The 19,731-nt window shown below is 42.4% G+C and overlaps 1 protein-coding gene across 1 annotated transcript; it reads left to right on the top strand.

Moving 5' to 3' along the window:
• Positions 1 to 45: 45 nt before the first annotated feature.
• Positions 46 to 14,373, top strand: LOC106572459 (solute carrier family 17 member 9). Its single transcript, XM_014146665.2, has 13 exons — positions 46 to 389; positions 3,435 to 3,632; positions 3,797 to 3,936; positions 4,024 to 4,123; positions 4,267 to 4,391; positions 4,714 to 4,810; positions 4,976 to 5,072; positions 5,231 to 5,318; positions 5,421 to 5,455; positions 11,942 to 12,057; positions 12,194 to 12,249; positions 12,547 to 12,576; positions 12,701 to 14,373. Exons 1-13 carry the CDS (start codon positions 256 to 258, stop codon positions 12,868 to 12,870), a joined length of 1,386 nt encoding a protein of 461 aa, XP_014002140.1. The 5' UTR covers positions 46 to 255; the 3' UTR covers positions 12,871 to 14,373.
• The last annotated feature ends 5,358 nt before the right edge of the window (positions 14,374 to 19,731 follow it).

Raw genomic sequence — 19,731 nt, 5'->3', positions numbered from 1 at the left:
TGTTGATTGGCTGCCGCTATTTACAAACTAGACGAGCTGGAACGCGCTCTGTGTTGCACTGATTGCAAGAAACCAGTCATTCAGCAAGCCAAGCTCAGTCAGAGAGATATGCATGTTTCATGTTCCCACTAGTTTTACCTGTCCAGCTTGTTTGCCACGGCGTGTCCATATTTTCTTTCATCAAAGCGCACGTCTCCCGACGAAATCTACGTGTAGAGCGGTGGACGGTGAATTTGAAAATACACCAGACATTGAATGGCATTGTGGCAAATATTTGGAGAAACTAACAATCACTTTGAAGTTCCCGGGAAAAATCTTCCTAACAAAGTATTCGCACACAATGGTTCCGAGGGAGAGGAACCACAGCGGCAGACTGCGACATGGCCCAGGTAAGGAGTTGGATTCTGCTTTCGGTGCTTTGCCTATGGCAGAAGCTGAAAATGTTAGATTTGAAAACTTCTTCACTGTAGCGGTTACGTGGTGAAAATAGACATGTCAAGCAATGTTTTTTATAATACGTAAAAGTCTCAAAAAGTATTTGGTATTTAAATATACAGTCATGGCCAAAAGTTTTGAGAATGACACATTAATTTCCACAAAGTTTGCTGCTTCAGTGTCTAGATATTTTGTCAGATGTTACTATGGAATACTGAAGTATAATTACAAGCATTTTATAAATGTCAAAGGCTTTTATTGACAATTACATGAAGTTGATGAAAAGAGTAAATATTTGCAGTGTTGACCCTTCTTTTTCAAGACCTCTGCAATCCGCCCTGGCATGCTGTCAATTAACTTCTGAGCCACATCCTGACTGATGGCAGCCCATTCTTGCATAATCAATGCTTGGAGTTTGTCAGAATTTGTGGGGTTTTGTTTGTCCACCCGCCTCTTGAGGATTGACCACAAGTTCTCAATGGGATTAAGGTCTGGGGAGTTTCCTGGCCATGGACCCAAAATATCAATGTTTTGTTCCCCGAGCCACTTAGTTATCACTTTTGCCTTGTGGCAAGGTGCTCCATCATGCTGGAAAAGGCATTGTTCGTCACCAAACGGTTCCTAGATGGTTGGGAGAAGTTGCTCTCGGATTGCAGGTCTTCTCTGGACAATATTTTTTTCCGGATGCCCCAAACAATCGGAAAGGGGATTCATCAGAGAAAATGACTTTACCCCAGTCCTCAGCAGTCCAATCCCTGTACCTTTTGCAGAATATCAGTCTGTCCCTGATGTTTTTCCTGGAGAGAAGTGGCTTCTTTGCTGCCCTTCTTGATACCAGGCCATCCTCCAAAAGTCTTCGCCTCACTGTGCGTGCAGATGCACTCACACCTGCCTGCTGCCATTCCTGAGCAAGCTCTGTACTGGTGGTGCCCCGATCCCGCAGCTGAATCAACTTTAGGAGACGGTCCTGGCGCTTGCTGGACTTTCTTGGGCGCCCTAAAGCCTTCTTCACCACAATTGAACCGCTCTCCTTGAAGTTCTTGATGATCCGATAAATGGTTGATTTAGGTGCAATCTTAGTGGCAGCAATATCCTTGCCTGTGAAGCCCTTTTTGTGCAAAGCAATGATGACGACACGTATTTCCTTGCAGGTAACCATGTCTGACAGATGAAGAACAATGATTCCAAGCACCACCCTCCTTTTGAAGCTTCCAGTCTGTTATTCGAACTCAATCAGCATGACAGAGTGATCTCCAGCCTTGTCCTCGTCAACACTCACACGTGTGTTAACGAGAGAATCACTGACATGATGTCAGCTGGTCCCTTTGTGGCAGGGCTGAAATGCAGTGGAAATGTTTTTGGGGGATTCAGTTAATTTGCATGGGAAAGAGGGACTTTGCAATTCATCTGATCACTCTTCATAACATTCTGGAGTATATGCAAATTGCCATCATACAAACTGGGGCAGCAGACTTTGTGAAAATGTATATTTGTGTCATTCTCAAAACTTTTGGCCACGACTGTACATATATATTTAAGTCATAAGCCCCGAGGATGTGTGGTATATGGCCAATATACCACGGCTATGGGCCGTTCTTTGAACGACACAACGCGGAGTGCCTGGGCACAGCCCTTAACAGTGGTATATTGGCCATATATCACTGACCCCCGAGGTGCCTTATTGCTATTATAAACTGGTTACCAACAATTAGAGCAGTAAAAATAAGTGTTTTGTCATACCCATGGTATACGGTCTGATATAACATGGCTCTCAGTCAATCAGCATTCAGGGCTCAAACCACACCGTTTATGAATATATATAAATCATTTAGAATTGCTTATACTAAGCAAACCAGATGGCACCATTTTCTTGTTATTTTAATTTACGGATAGCCAGGGGCACACTCCAACACAGGCATAATTTACAAAGGGAAGCATGTCTGTTAATTGAGTCCATTTAGTGAGTATTTTTACTTACACCACTGTAGACTTATCTTGGGTTCAATATGTGTTTCGGTAGCCTGGTCCCAGATCTGTTTGTGTGATCATGTCAACTCCCTGTCATTCCAGTGACAAGGAGCTGACAGGATAACACAAACATATCTGGGACCAGGCTTGAGTTTCTGTGTGTTCACAACATTCACAATGGTTGTAGAAGCTCCAGTGTGAAAGTAGATTTAGATGTTGGTCACACTTTCAATGAATTTGCACATATTTGTAGTGTTTTACTGCTCTATGTAACTTAACAGAAGTATCTCATATTAAACTAGATCCCTGTTTGTCTTTAAATTAGACATCACATAAAATATTATAAAAAATATTTTGGCTTGCTCTGTCTGCTGAAACTTTTATCCAACGCTGGTGGCTTCATTAAGGCACTTCACTTGATGTAGTCAGAAAAACTGGTTTGCTGTCTTCTCTACTGATACATAGTGCTGAGCTATTTGTGCTTTTTGAGGTTGGTTCGGATTCAATAATTTTTTTCAACACCCTGAAACTACTTCCTACGGCTATGCTCAATGTCACCTCACGGTCTGCATTATTCTTGAGTAGAATAAATAAACTCAGACCAAGACAAGTAAATGACCAATGGATTATGGTAACTGTAGTTCACTACCAAATTTTAATGCGCTAAACTAGGCAGAATATTGGCCTGTTAGAAACTACAACTCCCTACTACATCGCACAGTTCAGGCTGGATCTTTATCTCTAGAGAAACTATGTGATGTGCGCATTGAGTTCACAGAAGACAAAAAACTGAGTGAAATGGAATTCAAATCATTGAACTGATGTCGGTCAGTTGTTGGTTAAAAGTTGTTTAAAAAACAAAAAATAACTGACATTTTGGTTAATCGCTCTGCACTACTGATACATGATGTTCTGTAGGGGATGAAATGATAATAGGCCAATTATCTGGTTTTTACATATAGTGTAATGTAGATTATCAGTATTATCATCCATCATTACCTCTCCCTCTCTTTCTTGCTATTTGCCTCCAGGCCATTGGCTCAAAAGTGGACGGTGATGCTCTTCTTGGGCACGTGTCTCCTCTACTGTGCCAGGATGGCCATGCCAATCTGTGCTGTCAACATGGCCACCACGTTTGGCTGGAGCAAGACACAGTCGGGTGTGGTAATGGGGGGCTTCTTCTGGGGTTACTGCTTCACTCAGGTGCTGGGAGGTCATGTCAGCGACAGGTGGGTCAACCTCTGGTGGTCTGAATGGCTACCTATTGGGATTTGTATTATTTGGTCTTGAGTGATTGCCTGTTATATAATGTCCATGTTAGAAGCTGGAAATCACCTTTCTTGTGTGCTGTGAAGACTGCTATGACTCTGCTCATGATTGTTTGTTTTGCCAGAATTGGTGGTGAACGGGTCCTACTTCTTGCCACTACGTCCTGGGCTTCCATTACAGCAGTCACCCCTCTGTTGGCGCAACTGGGCATCAGCTCCCTCACCTCCATGACGGTGGCCAGATTCCTTATGGGGCTATTACAAGGTGAGAGGGTGGAAACAGAAAGTCTCCACCCTCTTTCTCCTCTTTTGGAATGGTTTGGCAACTTTGATAACAGCTGCTTTCCCTCAGGTGTCCACTACCCCTCTTTGGCCAGTCTTTGTTCCCAACGAGTGGATGAAGGGGAAAGAGGCTTTCTGATGAGTACCATGGGCAGTGGCTCTTATATGGGGTAAGTTATACATGTAATAACTGAACACAGGTCTCTAATTATACCAACATCCATCTCTGATTTATAATTTAATCATAAATAGCTTTATCTGAAATATGTTCTAAATGCTTCTTCCTCATTTTGCTTCTAATCTTGTGAGTCAGAACACTGATGGTGGGAGGACTGGGGTCCGTGATGTTGGAACACTATGGCTGGGAGAGTGTGTTCTATGGCGCTGGTCTGCTCTCGGGACTGTGGTCATTGACTGTGTGGAGATTTCTACTGAGAGGTACTCTAGGGTAGCAATATAATAATCTATAGAACTGGTGCTTTGTGCATGAATATATTTTGTTTTAAAATATCAAAAAATGTGCATTGGATGTGTTGTATGTAATAGTTGTTTCATTGAATTAAGTGGTTGTTCTAGGTTCTAGATTTCATATGAGGTAGGCTTCTATAATATATTTCTAGTTTGAAAGTATCTACAAAATGTAATGCATGTATTATACATGTTAGTTGTTTCACTGAACGAAGTGGTTGTTATGTACGATTCATGAGGTTGGCTGCTATAATCATACTGATTTATATGGTAATGTGTGTGTCGATTGCAGGTCAAATGAACACAATCCAAGTGCTGTCAAGCCATGGATCCAGTTCGGGTCTGTCAAAGAAACGCTGGCTAAAAATGTGCAAACAGCCCTCTGTGTGGTACAGCTCAAATTTTTGCATATGTTGATTGTGGATGTAATACAGTATGGCACGTGGAAGTTATGCAAATGTTTTGCAACTTCTTGTTTTTACCTTGATGTTGCCTGCTTGCCTGGCTCCACTGCTTTTTTAGTCTCTTGTTCTCCCTCTTTCACATCTCTTCAGTGCCATGGTCTTTGCTCACCTATGCTTCAGCAGTACTTGTTACACATTGATGTCATGGCTACCAACCTTTTTCAAAGATACATATCCGCACGCCAAGGTATTAAACCTTTATCTCTTCAGCCACTTTCTTTACCTTATCCAAAAAGCATGTCTTAACTATACTGGCCTTCTTCACCCAAAATAATGAATAGTGTAACCATTGCAATTTAGTGTAATCTGTATTGTAACTCATACTTCTAATATATGTTATTCCAGGGATGGATGTGTAACGTAATTCCATGGTTGGTTGCAATCGCATCTGCGCTCTTTGGAGGCATAATTTCGGATCACCTCATTCAGCAGGGTACAAGAATGACAGATTAGAGTACAACGTTTGTTTGTTTTTCTGCTTCCTTAGTAAGTTATTGAAGCCATTTCATAGTAACAGACTGTTTTTTTGTTCTAGGATTTCGAACATCCTCTGTTAGGAAGATGATGCAGGTAAGCTTACCTGGTTTAGAATCGCTAACTTATATTCTTGTGTAACTGAACCCAATATTCAGTGGTTTGTGGACAGAGAGAAAGTACAGGTATGCATAAGAGATTTGTTCAGACAGGTTAGAGCTCCCCATTTTCATGCCAGACAAGGCAATCAGACATATCCTTGGGGCTCAGGCAATATTTTCCCTGACTAACATGCAGTGAGGTCTGAAATTATTGACACCCTTGAAAAAGATGAGCAATAATGACTGTATAAAATGAATAATGAAAAAAACTTTGACAAAATTATATTAGTTTAAACTAATACATTTGCTCAGAGAAAGATAATACTTTTTTTCTCAAAAAGGTAGGGGTCAAAATTATTGACACCCTTAAAGATTCTTATAAATAATGTAGTCAAAATGTAGTATTTGGTCCCATATTCCTAGCACGCAATGACTACATCAAGCTTGTGACTACAAACTTGTTGGGTGCCTTTGAAGTTAGTTTCGGTTGTTTCAGATTATTTTGTACCTAATAGAAAGTAATTGTGAAAATGTATTTAGTCATTTTAGTCACTTTTATTGAAAATAAGAATAAAATGTTTCTAAACACTTCTACATTAATGTGGATGAGACCATGATTATGGATAATCCTGAATTAATCGTGAATAATGATGATTGAGAAATACAGAGGGTCAAAGATGCTATTGTCTTAACATTATGAATAACAGGGGAGGTTAGCATGTCTTATCTGTGACCCTCTAACTTTCTCACAATTCATTCAGGATTATCCGTAATCATGCTATCATCCACATTAATGTAGAAGTGTTCAGACATTTCTTATAATTTTGTACAATAAAAGTGACTCAATAATGACAAATCATTTAGCATTAATTTCTATCGGGAACAAAATAATTTGAAACATGATCAAAACGAACTGCAAATGCATCCAACAAGTAGAGTAGAGTCACAAGCTTTATGTAGTCATTGCATGCTAGGAATATGCTACCAAATACTACACTTTTGACTACATTACTTATAAGAATCTTTAAGGATGTCAATAATTTTGATCCCTATGTTTTTGAGAAAAGCTATATAATTTCCCTTTTTTTTGCATACAATATAGCTCAGTATTTGAATTTTTTATTTTATACAGTCATTATTGCTCATCTTTGTCAAGGGTCTCAATAATTTCGTATCTGACATAACAGAATTAGTTACAGTTCAGTGGCTTGCGAAAGTTCTCACCCCCTTGGCATTTTTCCTATTTTGTTGCCTTACAACCTGGAATTGACATGGACTTTTGGGGGATTTGTATCATTTGATTTACACAGCATGCATACCACTTTGAAGATGCAAATTACTTTTTTCTTGTGCAAGAAATAAGATAGAAAAAAAAAAAAACAGAACTTGAGCATGCATAACTATTCACCCCCCTCAAAGTCAATACTTTGTAGCGCCACCTTTTGCAGCAATTACAGCTGCAAGTCTCTTGGGGTATGTCTCTATAAGCTTGGCACATCTAGCCACTGGGATTTTTGCCCATTCTTCATGGCAAAACTGTTCCAGCTCCTTCAAGTTGGATGGGTTCCTCTGGTGTACAGAAATCTTAAATCGTACCACAGATTCTCAATTGGATTGAGGTCTGGGCTTTGACTAGGCCATTCCAAGACATTGAAATGTTTCCCCATAAACCACTCGTGTTGCTTTATCAGTATTCTCAGGGTCATTGTCCTGCTGGAAGGTGAATCTCTGTCCCAGTCTCAAATCTCTGGAAGACTAAAACAGGTTTCCCTCAAGAATGTCCCTGTATTTAGCGGCATCCGTCATTCCTTCAATTTTGACCAGTTTCCCAGTCCCTGCCAATGAAAAACATCCACACAGCATGATACTGCCACCACCATGCTTCACTGTGGGGATGATGTTCTCGTTGTGATGAGAGGCGTTGGGTTTCTGCGAAACATAGCGTTTTCCTTGATGCCAAAAAGCTACATTTTAGTCTCATCTGACCAGGGGAACCTTCTTCCATATGTTTGGGGAGTCTCCCAAATGCCTTTTGGCGAACACCAAATGTGTTTGCTTATTTTTTTTTCTTTAAGCAATGGATTTTTTTCTGGCCACTCTTAGGTAAAGCCCAGTTCTGTGGAGTGTACGGCTTAAAGTGGTCCTATGGGCAGATACTCCAATCTCCGCGGTGGAGGTTCGCAGCTCCTTCAGGGTTATCTTTGGTCTCTTTGTTGCCTCTCTGATTAATGCCCTCCTTGCATGGTCTGTGAGTTTTGGTGGGCAGCCCTCTCTTGGCAGGTTTGTTGTGGTGCCATATTATTTCCATTTTTTAATAATGGATTTAATGGTGCTCTGTGGGATGACCAAAGTTTTGCATCTTTTTTTATAACCCAACCCTGATCTGTACTTCTCCCCCACTTTGTCCCTGACCTGTTTGGAGAGCTCCTTGGTCTTCACGGTGCTCCTTGCTTGATGGTGTCCCTTGCTTAGTGGTGTTTCAGACTTTGGGGCCTTTCAGAACAGGTGTATATTTACTGAGATCATGTGACATATCATGTGACTCTTAAATAAAGTCCACCTGTGTGCAATCTAACTAATTATGTGACTTCTGAAGGTAATTGGTTGCAACAGATCTTATTTAGGGGCTTCAGAGCAAAGGGGATGAATATATACAGTTGAAGTTGGATGTTTACATACAGTCGTGGCCAAAAGGTTTGAGAATGACACAAATATTCATTTTCACAGTCTGCTGCCTCAGTTTGTATGATGGCAATTTGCATATACTCCAGAATGTTATGAGGAGTGATCAGATTAATTGCAATTAATTGCAAAGTCCCCCAAAAACATTTCCACTGCATTTCAGCCCTAGCCCTGCCACAAAAGGACCAGCTGACATCATGTCAGTGATTCTCTCGTGAACACAGGTGTGAGTGTTGACGAGGACAAGGCTGGAGATCACTCTGTCATGCTGATTGAGTTTGAATAACAGACTGGAAGCTTCAAAAGGAGGGTGGTGCTTGGAATCATTGTTCTTCCTCTGTCAACCATGATTACCTGCAAGGAAACACATGCCGTCATCATTGCTTTGCACAAAAAGGGCTTCACAGGCAAGGATATTGCTGCCAGTAAGATTGCACCTAAATCAACCATTTATCAGATCATCAAGAACTTCAAGGAGAGCGGTTCAATTGTTGTGAAGAAGGCTTCAGGGTGCCCAAGAATGTCCAGCAAGCGCCAGGACGTCTCCTAAAGTTGATCCAGCTGCGGGATCGAGGCACCACCAGTACAGAGCTTGCTCAGGAATGGCAGCAGGCAGGTGTGAGTGCATCTGCACGCACAGTGAGGCGAAGACTTTTGGAGGATGGCCTGGTGTCAAGAAGGGCAGCAAAGAAGCCACTTCTCTCCAGGAAAAACATCAGGGACAGACTGATATTCTGCAAAAGGTACAGGGATTGGACTGCTGAGGACTGGGATAAAGTCATTTTCTCTGATGAATCCCCTTTCCGATTGTTTGGGACATCCGGAAAAAAGCTTGTCCAGAGAAGGCAAGGTGAGCGCTACCATCAGTCCTGTGTCATGCCAACGGTAAAGCATCCTGAGACCATTCATGTGTGGGGTTGCTTCTCAGCCAAGGGAGTGGGCTCACTCACAACTTTGCCTAAGAACACAGCCATGAATAAAGAATGGTACCAACACATTCTCCGAGAGCAACTTCTCCCAACCATCCAGGAACCGTTTGGTGACGAACAATGCCTTTTCAAGCATGATGGAGCACCTTGCCACAAGGCAAAAGTGATAACTAAGTGGCTCGGGGAACAAAACATTGATATTTTGGGTCCATGGTCAGGAAACTCCCCAGACCTTAATCCCATTGAGAACTTGTGGTCAATCCTCAAGAGGCGGGTGGACAAACAAAACCCCACAAATTCTGACAAACTCCAAGCATTGATTATGCAAGAATGGGCTGCCAACAGTCAGGATGTGGCCCAAAAGTTAATTGCCAGCATGCCAGGGCAGATTGCAGAGGTCTTGAAAAAGAAGGGTCAACACTGCAAATATTGACTCTTTGCATCAACTTCATGTAATTGTCAATAAAAGCCTTTAACACTTATGAAATGCTTGTAATTATCCTTCAGTATTCCATAGTAACATCTGACAAAAATATCTGAAGACACTGAAGCAGCAAACTTTGTGGAAATTAATATTTGTGTCATTCTCAAAACTTTTGGCCATGACTGTACACTTAAGGTAGAGTCATTAAAACTTGTTTTTCATCCACTCCACAAATTTCTTGTTAACAAACTATGGTTTTGGCAAGTTGGTTAGGACATCTACTTTGTGTATGACACACGTCATTTTTCCAACAATTGTTTACAGACAGATTATTTCACTTATAATTCACTGTATCACAATTCCAGTGGGTCAGAAGTTTACATACACTAAGTTGACAGTGCCTTTTAAACAGCTTGGAAAATTCCAGAAAAATGTAATGGCTTTAGAAGCTTCTGATAAGCTAGTTGACATCATTTGAGTCAATTGGAGGTGTACCTGTGGATGTATTTCAAGGCCTACCTTCAAACTCAGTGCATCTTTGCTTGACATTATGGGAAAATCAAAAGAAATCAGCCAAGACTTCAGAAAAAAAATTGTAGACCTCCACAAGTCTGGTTCATCCTTGGGGGCAATTTCCAAACGCCTGAAGGTACCACGTTCATCTGTACAAACAATAGTATGCAAGTATAAACACCATGGGGCCACGCAGCCGTCATACTGCTCAGGAAGGAGACGCGTTCTATCTCCTAGAGATGAATGTACTTTGGTGCACCAAGTGCAAATCAATCCCAGAACAAAACAAAGGACCTTGTGAAGATGTTGGAGGAAACAGGTACAAAAGTATCTATATCCACAGACAAAGATCATACTTTTTGGAGAAATGTCCTATGGTCTGATGAAACAAAAATCAAACTGTTTGGCCATAATGACCATTGTTATGTTTGGAGGAAAAAGGGGGAGGCTTGCAAGCTGAAGAACACCATCCCAACCGTGAAGCACGGCGGTGGCAGCATCATGTTGTGGGGGTGCTTTGCTGCAGGAGGGACTGGTGTACTTCACAAAACAGATGGCATCATGAGGGTGGAAAATGATGTGGATATATTGAAGAAACATCTTAAGTCATCAGTCAGGAAGTTAAAGCTTGATTGCAAATGGGTCTTCCAAATGGACAATGACCTCAAGCATACTTCCAAAGTTGTGGCAAAACGGCTTAAGGACAACAAAGTCAAGGTATTGGAGTGGCCATCACAAAGCCCTGACCTCAATTTGTGGGCAGAACTATAAAAGTGTGTGCGAGCAAGGAGGCCTACAAACCTGACTCAGTTACACCAGCTCTTTCAGGAGGAATGGGTCAAAATCCACCCAACTTATTGTGGGAAGCCTGTGATAGTCTACCCGAAACGTTTGACCCAGGTTAAACAATTTAAAGGCAATGCTACCAAATACTAACTGAGTGTATGTAAACTTCTGACCCACTGGGAATGTGATGAACGAAATAAAAGCTGAAATAAATTATTCTCTCTACTATTATTCTGACATTTCACTTTCTTAAAATAAAGTGGTGATCCTAACTGACCTAAGACAGGGAATTTTTACTAGGATTAAATGTCAGGAATTGTGAAAAACTGAGTTGAAATGTATTTGGCTAAGGTATGTAAACTTCCGACTTCGACTGTACATATTGGTCATTTAGCAGACGCTCTTATCCAGAGCAACTTACAATCAAGTAGCACTCCTAACATGCAATTATATCATTCAACCTACCCATTTGAGCTTTGCATACATTTTTTAAGAATTGAAAATACAGTACCTTGTGTGTTTTAAAATGTATGGACAATTTTGCTCACGTCAGGATCAACTGTATGCACGCACCACTTTTCCATTTTATTGATTTTTTTATATTTTTTTTCATTTCACTTCACCAATTTGGACTATTTTGTGTATGTCCATTACATGAAATCCAAATAGAAATCCATATAAATTACAGGTTGTAATGCAACAAAATAGGAAAATGCCAAGGGGGATGAATACCTTTGCAAGGCACTGTATCTCTTGAAATGGGGAATTTAAAGTTAAAGTGGCACTCCAGTCTATTTTTCCCCTTCTTTATCACCTGATTTACTTTACAAAAGGTAAGTCATGACATAGCACAAGTGGCGGGTGTGCTTTTCCTCTTATGTTCTCTATTGTTCCTCAAGCAAGGGTGAGGCTGATGACATCATGGATTCCCAGCAAAATGACTCCTTAAATGCCCTACTCCCTTGAAGTTTGCACTTCTGTCTAAAATTCACTATTTTGTTCAAAACATATTTTTTTACCCTTCAATGTGTGTACTTTACTGTCTTTATACTTTGGTTATCGCTTTTCAACAGTAAATGTTCACAAATCACTAGATGATATCTTTAAATAAGTCGATCGGTGTGTTTCTCTCTCTCTCCTCATACAGTTCATGTCCATGGGTGTGTCCAGTGTTTTCCTCCTGCTACTCTGCAGGCCACTCTCATTCCCTTCCGCTGTGATCTTTGTCTCCGCTGCTGTGGGCCTGGCCACCTTCAACAGCAGGTGTGTTTCTGTGTGTGCTCATGTAACATTATTCCATCCACATAATAGAGGTATACCTGTATTACTGGATGAGAAGGGTCATCCAGTAATAGAGTTATTAGTATACTAACCCATTGCCATTGTCCCCATGCGCTAGTGGTGTGTCTGTGAATGTACAGGACCTTGCCCCATCGTGTGCTGGAGCCTTGTTTGGTCAGTTTGTTTTTACAATTTTAAAATTGAACCTTTATTTAACTAGGCTAGTCAGTTAAGAACAAATTCTTATTTACAATGACGGCCTACACCTGCCAAACTCGTACGTTGCTGGACCAATTGTGCCCAGCATCGTCCGGGTTTGGCCGGTGTAGGCCGTCATTGTAAATAAGAATTTATCTTAACTGGACACTGTCAGTGTCTTTGGGTATCATTGTCTTCCCATTCCATTTGTTCCATTTTGATTGAAAAACAAATATGTTGATCCCAAAAATGTATATATTTTTTTCTCCACAGGATTTATGAATATGTGTGGGGCTTTCACAGGTAGGTATTAGATATCAATCCCCCATGTATACTGTACATCAGAATGATCTAATGCTCACGGTTAAGTGTATTATAGGCCTATGTATTTGACTGTGTAAATGAGAGCAGTTTGTGATACCCACAGGTCTGGTAATGGTCTATGTTTCTGGATACCTGATTGAGGTCACAGCTTCCTGGGGTTACGTGTTCTCACTCATCACAATGGTGAATACCATGGGCCTCGGAGTATTCCTCATGTTTGGAGAAGCCAACCGTGTGGACTTGTGGAATTTGTCCCAAGTCACTCGTGTATGACCCACACAAAGAGACTGCCAATAACTTAGTGTGTATATCTGTGTAGGTCATAATGTCAGTCTAACAAAATGGTTTGTGAAGAGGATTGTAGGCCTAACTACAATAGGCCTATGAAAAAATGACTTGTTTCTGACATGTTTTAAATTATGCCTTCATGCATCAGGTCTGAGAATAAGATGGTTTAAAATATTTATAATTCAATGTTGCGTCACTTGGTAGAACTTTGAAAACATTATCTATTGTCCCTGAAATTGAAAAGCGAAACAAGACAACAGTAAACATGTCATCCCCTACGAATGATGCCGCGACACCCATTGGGCCAATTGAGATATCTTGTGTGACTAACACATTTTAGTTGACCACAGATTAGCCTTTATATTGACCAGATCCTCAAGTGGCCGCTCTAACAATGAAAATAAATGTCTTAAAAAATGGAAGGCAGTTAGCCTGGGGACCTGTCCAGGTCTTGACATTCAGGTAAATTTGCCAGTGGCACACCGGGCCAGTACCAAGTGAAAAATACTGGCCTGAATTTTAAAATTACTGACCCAGGCCAAGATATCAGGAAAGCAAGTTATGCACGCAGAATTTAAATCTGGGTGATTTCACGTTTCATTTGCAATCTGGGCAAATACCTTATATTATAGCAAACCATAAAATCAGATATTTATTTACACTAATTGTTTGGAAAACAAAAATAAAACCATGCCCCCCTCTCAATGGTGACATATAGCCTATATTAAACCGTTTAAAATGTAATATTCCCCGCCAGAAATTAGCCTAGTAACATATTGATGAAAAGCAATATCTTTAGATGGTCCATATGATGGTCCATATGATCAGGCAGGTGTGCTATTTTAGCAATAAGCATGATCACCTGTCTGACGCAGCATCATGGCTATATGGCTGAAACATGGGGTTGCTGCTTAAAATATAGATTTTTGTATTTAACCAACAAGTGATTTGTGTAAATAGGCTAATGTTCATGTATTGACAAGCAAGCAGCTCCATGGTGAAGGCCTACATGGTCCGTGAACCTTACATAAACCTTTATTTGCTAATGACATCGCTATGTCTGATATGAAAAAAGATTGAAAGGTGGAGGACTTTTGAATGACGTGCGGATGTTCAACTATGAATTGATGGGCTTCCCGCCTCCACTTAGGTGGGTGTATCCAGGAAGTTGAGGCAGGGCCTCACTCGATGGACAGGAAAGGCTTTGACATTATTGACACCGCTTGGAAGCTGGTTGATAACAAGTGTGAAGCGTCAGCTGTTGGGAAGATTGTGAATGTATGAATACAAGCAGCCTATATAGCCTATATCTTTTTTTTTAAATGTCATCTACTGTCCCAAGCGGGCCATATGAAAGCTTGATAAACTGGCCAGGTCAGCGGGTAGCCCTGAATGTCGAGCTCTGCAATCTCTAGCTAATCCACTCCTTATATAGCCTATACTCCATGTCATGTGCCAAATAAAAAACGCCACCTGCTGGCGAAGACAGATTTTGTGCCGAGTTATACCTCTCGCTGAGCCTATTCCAGTCTGGTGTGACTCACAAATGTCAGTTAATTACTATAGCTCCCGCCTTGGGCCAATTAGTGTAATTTTGTAAATGCCGGATTTCAATGGCAAAACGCATAATTCATCCACCTTTCGTCAACATCGGGTCAGTGCTGTCTGAGATATCACGTGTGATTTAACAGATGGAGAGACAGAAGGACGGATGGAGACCGATTCACAATCCCTCCCCGATTTCACCTTGCGGGACAATAAACAAAGCTAGTAGAAAGCAACTTTATGAGCATCAGTGCAGTTTCAGCACCATAGCCAGTGGAGAGTGGCTATGGTAATGACAAATCAGCAGTTGCGACACGTCATTCAGGGCCACCTGTTTTGAGCCCCACCTGTTTAGCCCCCCAAAAAATATATGTATATATCTACCGTAGCTTTGATGGGACTGATCATGTCAACATCATACTTTCACATTCTTAGCTAGCAAGCTAGACAAGCAGTCATCATCATGAATCAAGTCGACAATGTACTGGCAAATCCTTTTAATCCTTGTCATATGAAGAGAAAGTATAGCTAAACGTAGCCATTGGACATAAACAATACACAACAAGTTGGAAATCGCAAATTCAACAATAAGTGGTTTGGATGGAATCAGTTGCTAACTGCAAGCGTTTCAAAGCAATCATGAGCCTGCTATTCAGTGGAGTCGGTGTGTGGTCCAAGTCTGGGTTTAAGGATCTATTTTCCAAGTTTAAAATGATTAACATTCACATGCAACACCATGGGCCAGAAAGGATGGAATACTTTGGCCATGCTGTCAATCCAGCATAAATTCTGCCGAATTCAAAACGACTGGAAACTCGAAACTGGGAAATCTTAGACTTCAGTGAGTTCAAGACAACTGGGACCTCGGAAAAAACGAGCTCCAACTGGGAAAATACGTTTTGAACGGTCATCCAACTTGGAATTCCAGGTTGGGAACTCAGGCCTCTTTCTAGAGCTCTGACCTGAAGATCACCGATGTCATGATTCAACGTAATTTTTTTCTGAGTTCCCAGTTGTCTTGAAAGCACTATAAATCCAGAGAATGCCAGACTTTGATGACACAGTTTGATGACAAAATTTGCCATAAGAAGGACCGCAGCACCACCTTTCTGTTCAAGTGAGCACAGCACAACTGTCACGCCCTGACCATAGAGAGCCCTTGTTTCTCTATGGTGTAGTAGGTCAGGGCGTGACAAGAGGGTAGTCTAGTTTAACATTTCTATGTTGTGTTCTAGTTTATATTTTCTAGGTTGGTGTTTTGTATGATTCCCAATTAGAGGCAGCTGGTAATCGTTGTCTCTAATTGGGAATCATATTTTTGTGGGATATTATTTTGTGTTTGTGCATGTGCACCACGTAGTCACGTTTCGTTGTTCGTTTATTGTTTTGTTTTGCTGAAGTTTCACTTGATATTAAAGATGTGGAACTCTACGTACGCTGCGCCTTGGTCCCGTTCTTACGACAACCGTGACAGAATATCCCACCAAACCAGGACCAAGCAGTGTGTTCACCAGGTGAAGGAGTTTTGGACATGGGAAGAAGTGATGGGTGGATGAGAGACCCTTCCTTGGCGGCAGACGAAAGGTAATGATGGAGGAAGGCGACGACGCCGGGGTTCGCGGCCACAGAAAGCCCAAGGACAACCCCAATAAAAAAAAATGTTGGGGGGGGGGCACAAGGGGTGGCCGGTCGAGCCGAGGAGAGTGCCAGAGCCCGAATGGCAAACGGGAGGAGCGTGTCGTCAGACCACGGCCACAGAAACCCCAATAATTGTTTTTGGGGGGGGGGGGGCACATGGAGCTGGCGGCTGAGCAGAGGGAAGAGCCAGAGACCACATGGGGAGATATGAGAGAGATGTTGTGCAAGTGTGTTCTGCTCAACATCCGACCAGAGGATCCGGTCATCAGTCCGGTGCAACCTGTGCCGGACCCACGCATCAGCCTCCAGTGCGCCTCCCCAGTCCGGTACGTCCTGTGCCTGCTCCTCGCACTCGCCCTGAAGTGTGTGTCACCAGTCCGGTGCCACTTGTGCCGGCTCCACGCATCAGGCCTTCAGTGCGCCTCAACAGTCCGGTGCCACCTGTACAAGGCTCCACGCACTCGGCCTCCAGTGCTCATTCACAGGCCAGAGCTTCCAGAGACGGTTCACAGGCCAGAGCTTCCAGAGACGGTTCACAGGCCAGAGCTTCCAGAGACGGTTCACAGGCCAGAGCTTCCGGAGACGGTTCACAGGCCAGAGCTTCCAGAGACGGTTCACAGGCCAGAGCTTCCAGAGACGGTTCACAGGCCAGAGCTTCCAGAGACGGTTCACAGGCCAGAGCTTCCAGAGACGGTTCACAGGCCAGAGCTTCCAGAGACGGTTCACAGGCCAGAGCTTCCGGAGACGGTTCACAGGCCAGAGCTTCCGGAGACGGTTCACAGGCCAGAGCTTCCGGAGACGGTTCACAGGCCAGAGCTTCCGGAGACGATTCACAGTCCAGAGCTTCCGACGACGGTCCCCAGTCCAGAGCCTCCCGCGACGGTCAACGGTCCGGAACCTCCAGCTCCATGGCCGGAGCCTTCCCCTGGCCGATGCCCAGTCCGAGCATGGCGTCCAGTCCCGCTCCATGGCCGGAGCCCTCCTTTGCGCCGGTGCCCAGTCCAGGCACGGTGTCCAGTCCCGCTCCATGGCCGGAGCTGCCTACTGCGCCGGTGCCCAGTCCAGGCATGACGTTGAGCCCGGCGCCATGGTCGGATCCGGGGTCTGGGGGGGGCTACGACCCACACCGGAGCCGCCACCGACACTAGTCACCCCTCCATTTGGTTTCAGGTTTTGCGGCCGGAGTCTGCACCTTTGGGGGGGGGGGGTACTGTCACGCTCTGACCAAAGAGAGTCCTTGTTTCTCTATGGTGTAGTAGGTCAGGGCGTGACTAGGGGGTAGTCTAGTTTAATATTTCTATGTTGTGTTCTAGTTTATATTTTCTAGGCTGGTGTTTTGTATGATTCCCAATTAGAGGCAGCTGGTAATCGTTGCCTCTTATTGGGGATCATATTTAAGTAGCTATTTTTCCTTTGTGCATGTGCACCACATAGTCACGGTTCGTTTATTGTTTTGTTTTGCTGAAGTTTCACTTGATATTAAAGATGTGGAACTCTACGTACGCTGCGCCTTGGTCCCATTCTTACGACAACCGTGACAACAACAAGGTCAGTCCAAAAATGTATTGTATGCTTCTGCATAAATTATGTAATATGTCAGGGAGATATGTATACTGTAGCTAAGAAAGTAATACTAAGGCTACTAACAGCTTACTACACAACATTCACTATGTGCCTCACGCTAATAATTTGGCTCCTTTCACCCTCATATAGCCTATAGCCTGTTTAAGAGAAATGTAATCATCTAATATTGTAAGAGCTTTCATTGTCTGCTTATATGCCCCCTATATTTATCATACGGTTCTGACTTGGTGTACAGGTATAATACTGTAAGAACGTCCATGTTCTGAATTCTGTCCTGTACATTTCAAAAGTGCTGAACAAATAGTTATATTGACTATGTTCGACTGAGCTCAATCATTGTCTTAATCGAAATTACGGATTGTCTTTTATCCCATAGTTTGTACATCACAAATGTCAGTAGAAGCCACATTTGTGTAAGCAAGTCAGCCATATCAGCTATGTTTTTTAAAAAGGCAGTAAATGAAGCTGAATTAACTGTTCCGCTGCCAGACCAGACTCCACTGATCCAGGTGTAGCAGTGGTAAGGATTCACTCCATGGAGCTGAAAAGTAAGCTCTCCTGTTGGGACAACTTTTTGTAGGCCCTAACAGTTGTGGGCACTGTTTGTCACCGTTATAATGCAATTACTGTATTGTTGTGTTGTGTAGTGGCTTTGCTGGCATGCATCTACAAAAAAATATATACTTTTTTGCCCAACTAATATTTGCATGCTAAAATCGCCACTGAAAATCAGGTATTATGTAAACACTGAAAGTGAACAGTACGTTGGTTGAAATCTCTTTCTGCAGATTACTTTACTGCAGAAATATCCAAGGTGTGTCCTATTCTCAAATATGAATAGATCATCATGATTAGGCAATTCTCATTTGCTGTGATGAAGCTGAATGATGTCTGTGTGTGCTGCTGCTGTGCAGTGTGAAATATTGTGCAGGTTTAGTGGGGCGGCTGATTTATTGTGAAATAACATTTTGCTGAATGGGGCATTAACTGCTCATTTCAAAAACATTTCGCTGATGAGAATCCGGTCGGTTTATGGTGGGGGGAGTTTGACCCTGTCCTGTCCATGACGTCAAGCTTCCTCGATCTAATCCTCGAGCATTGCATTCAATAAACGGACGTCTTGGATGGGAAGAAGATAAGCAAATCCTGCTAGATTGGTTCAGAGATGGTGAAAACAAAACAAGTGGACAACTGTTTCGGAAAATCAAGGTTAATATATAGGGCAAATGTATTTGAACCGGTGTCCTTTCTCGCTTTATGCGTTATCACGGCTGGAGCGGTGCTGATGATGCGGACGCCTGATGCCTGCCTGGACCATTGTTTTAGGCCTAGCCTATTATGTGTAGGCTATTCTATAGCCAAATATGGACAACATTTCGTAGGCTTATGGCTACTACTACATCATTCTTCTGATCCAAGGGTGTACATCGACAGTGAGTTCTTGTTTGAAAAAAATACTTGCTAATAGGAATCAGTGCGTCAGATATGAAAACGAATTGATGCTTCTGTGGATAATGCTTCTGGAATGAGAGTGGTACCCTGTTGAAACTGGACCAATGTGTATGGACACTGATCGGTGTTTTTTTTCTGACACTGTGGATCCATATGAGATAGGATTCTATGCTATACCTACATCAAATACATTTTAACAGCATGCGCCAAATGCTCTATCGACGTTGTGTAGATATGCCTTTGTGATCCGAGTCAACTTTACATTCCTGAAGAAAAGGTAATGAGGTAATGGTGATCTGGAAACGGTCTTACGGTCTTGCTCGTGTTTATTGGCCTTATTCCAAGGAATCAATTAATCTGTAATCTAGGTACATTTATAGGGAAAAATTGGATTACCGCTTTTCGTGTTCACGGCAGACCTTGATTTAATAACAATACAATTAAGGCACGCGGTGAATGCCAAAAGAGGAATCACCTTAACGTCGATCCAAATCATGAAAGTAATTGTATTTTTAAGCAATAACAAATATCAACCTAGTTAGCCTACAGTGGTGAGAAACATAGTCTACTGCAACTATGAGCTCTTGGGACGAAACACTGGACAAATGGGTAAAGGTAAAGTCAAGA

Source organism: Salmo salar, chromosome ssa15, assembly GCF_905237065.1.
Source record: "Salmo salar chromosome ssa15, Ssal_v3.1, whole genome shotgun sequence".
NCBI classification, from domain to species: domain Eukaryota; kingdom Metazoa; phylum Chordata; class Actinopteri; order Salmoniformes; family Salmonidae; genus Salmo; species Salmo salar.
Note: the sequence above shows the minus strand (reverse complement) of the source record. Positions and strands in the feature narration are given on the sequence as shown.

Bases quoted from the DNA above. Each gene is read 5' to 3' on its own strand.
- LOC106572459 (XM_014146665.2), top strand. From the start codon at position 256: ATGGCATTGTGGCAAATATTTGGAGAAACTAACAATCACTTTGAAGTT. The intron at 12,250-12,546 runs GTCAGTTTGTTT...TTTTCTCCACAG, and splicing joins GTGTGCTGGAGCCTTGTTTG to GATTTATGAATATGTGTGGG. The intron at 12,577-12,700 runs GTAGGTATTAGA...TGATACCCACAG, and splicing joins TATGTGTGGGGCTTTCACAG to GTCTGGTAATGGTCTATGTT.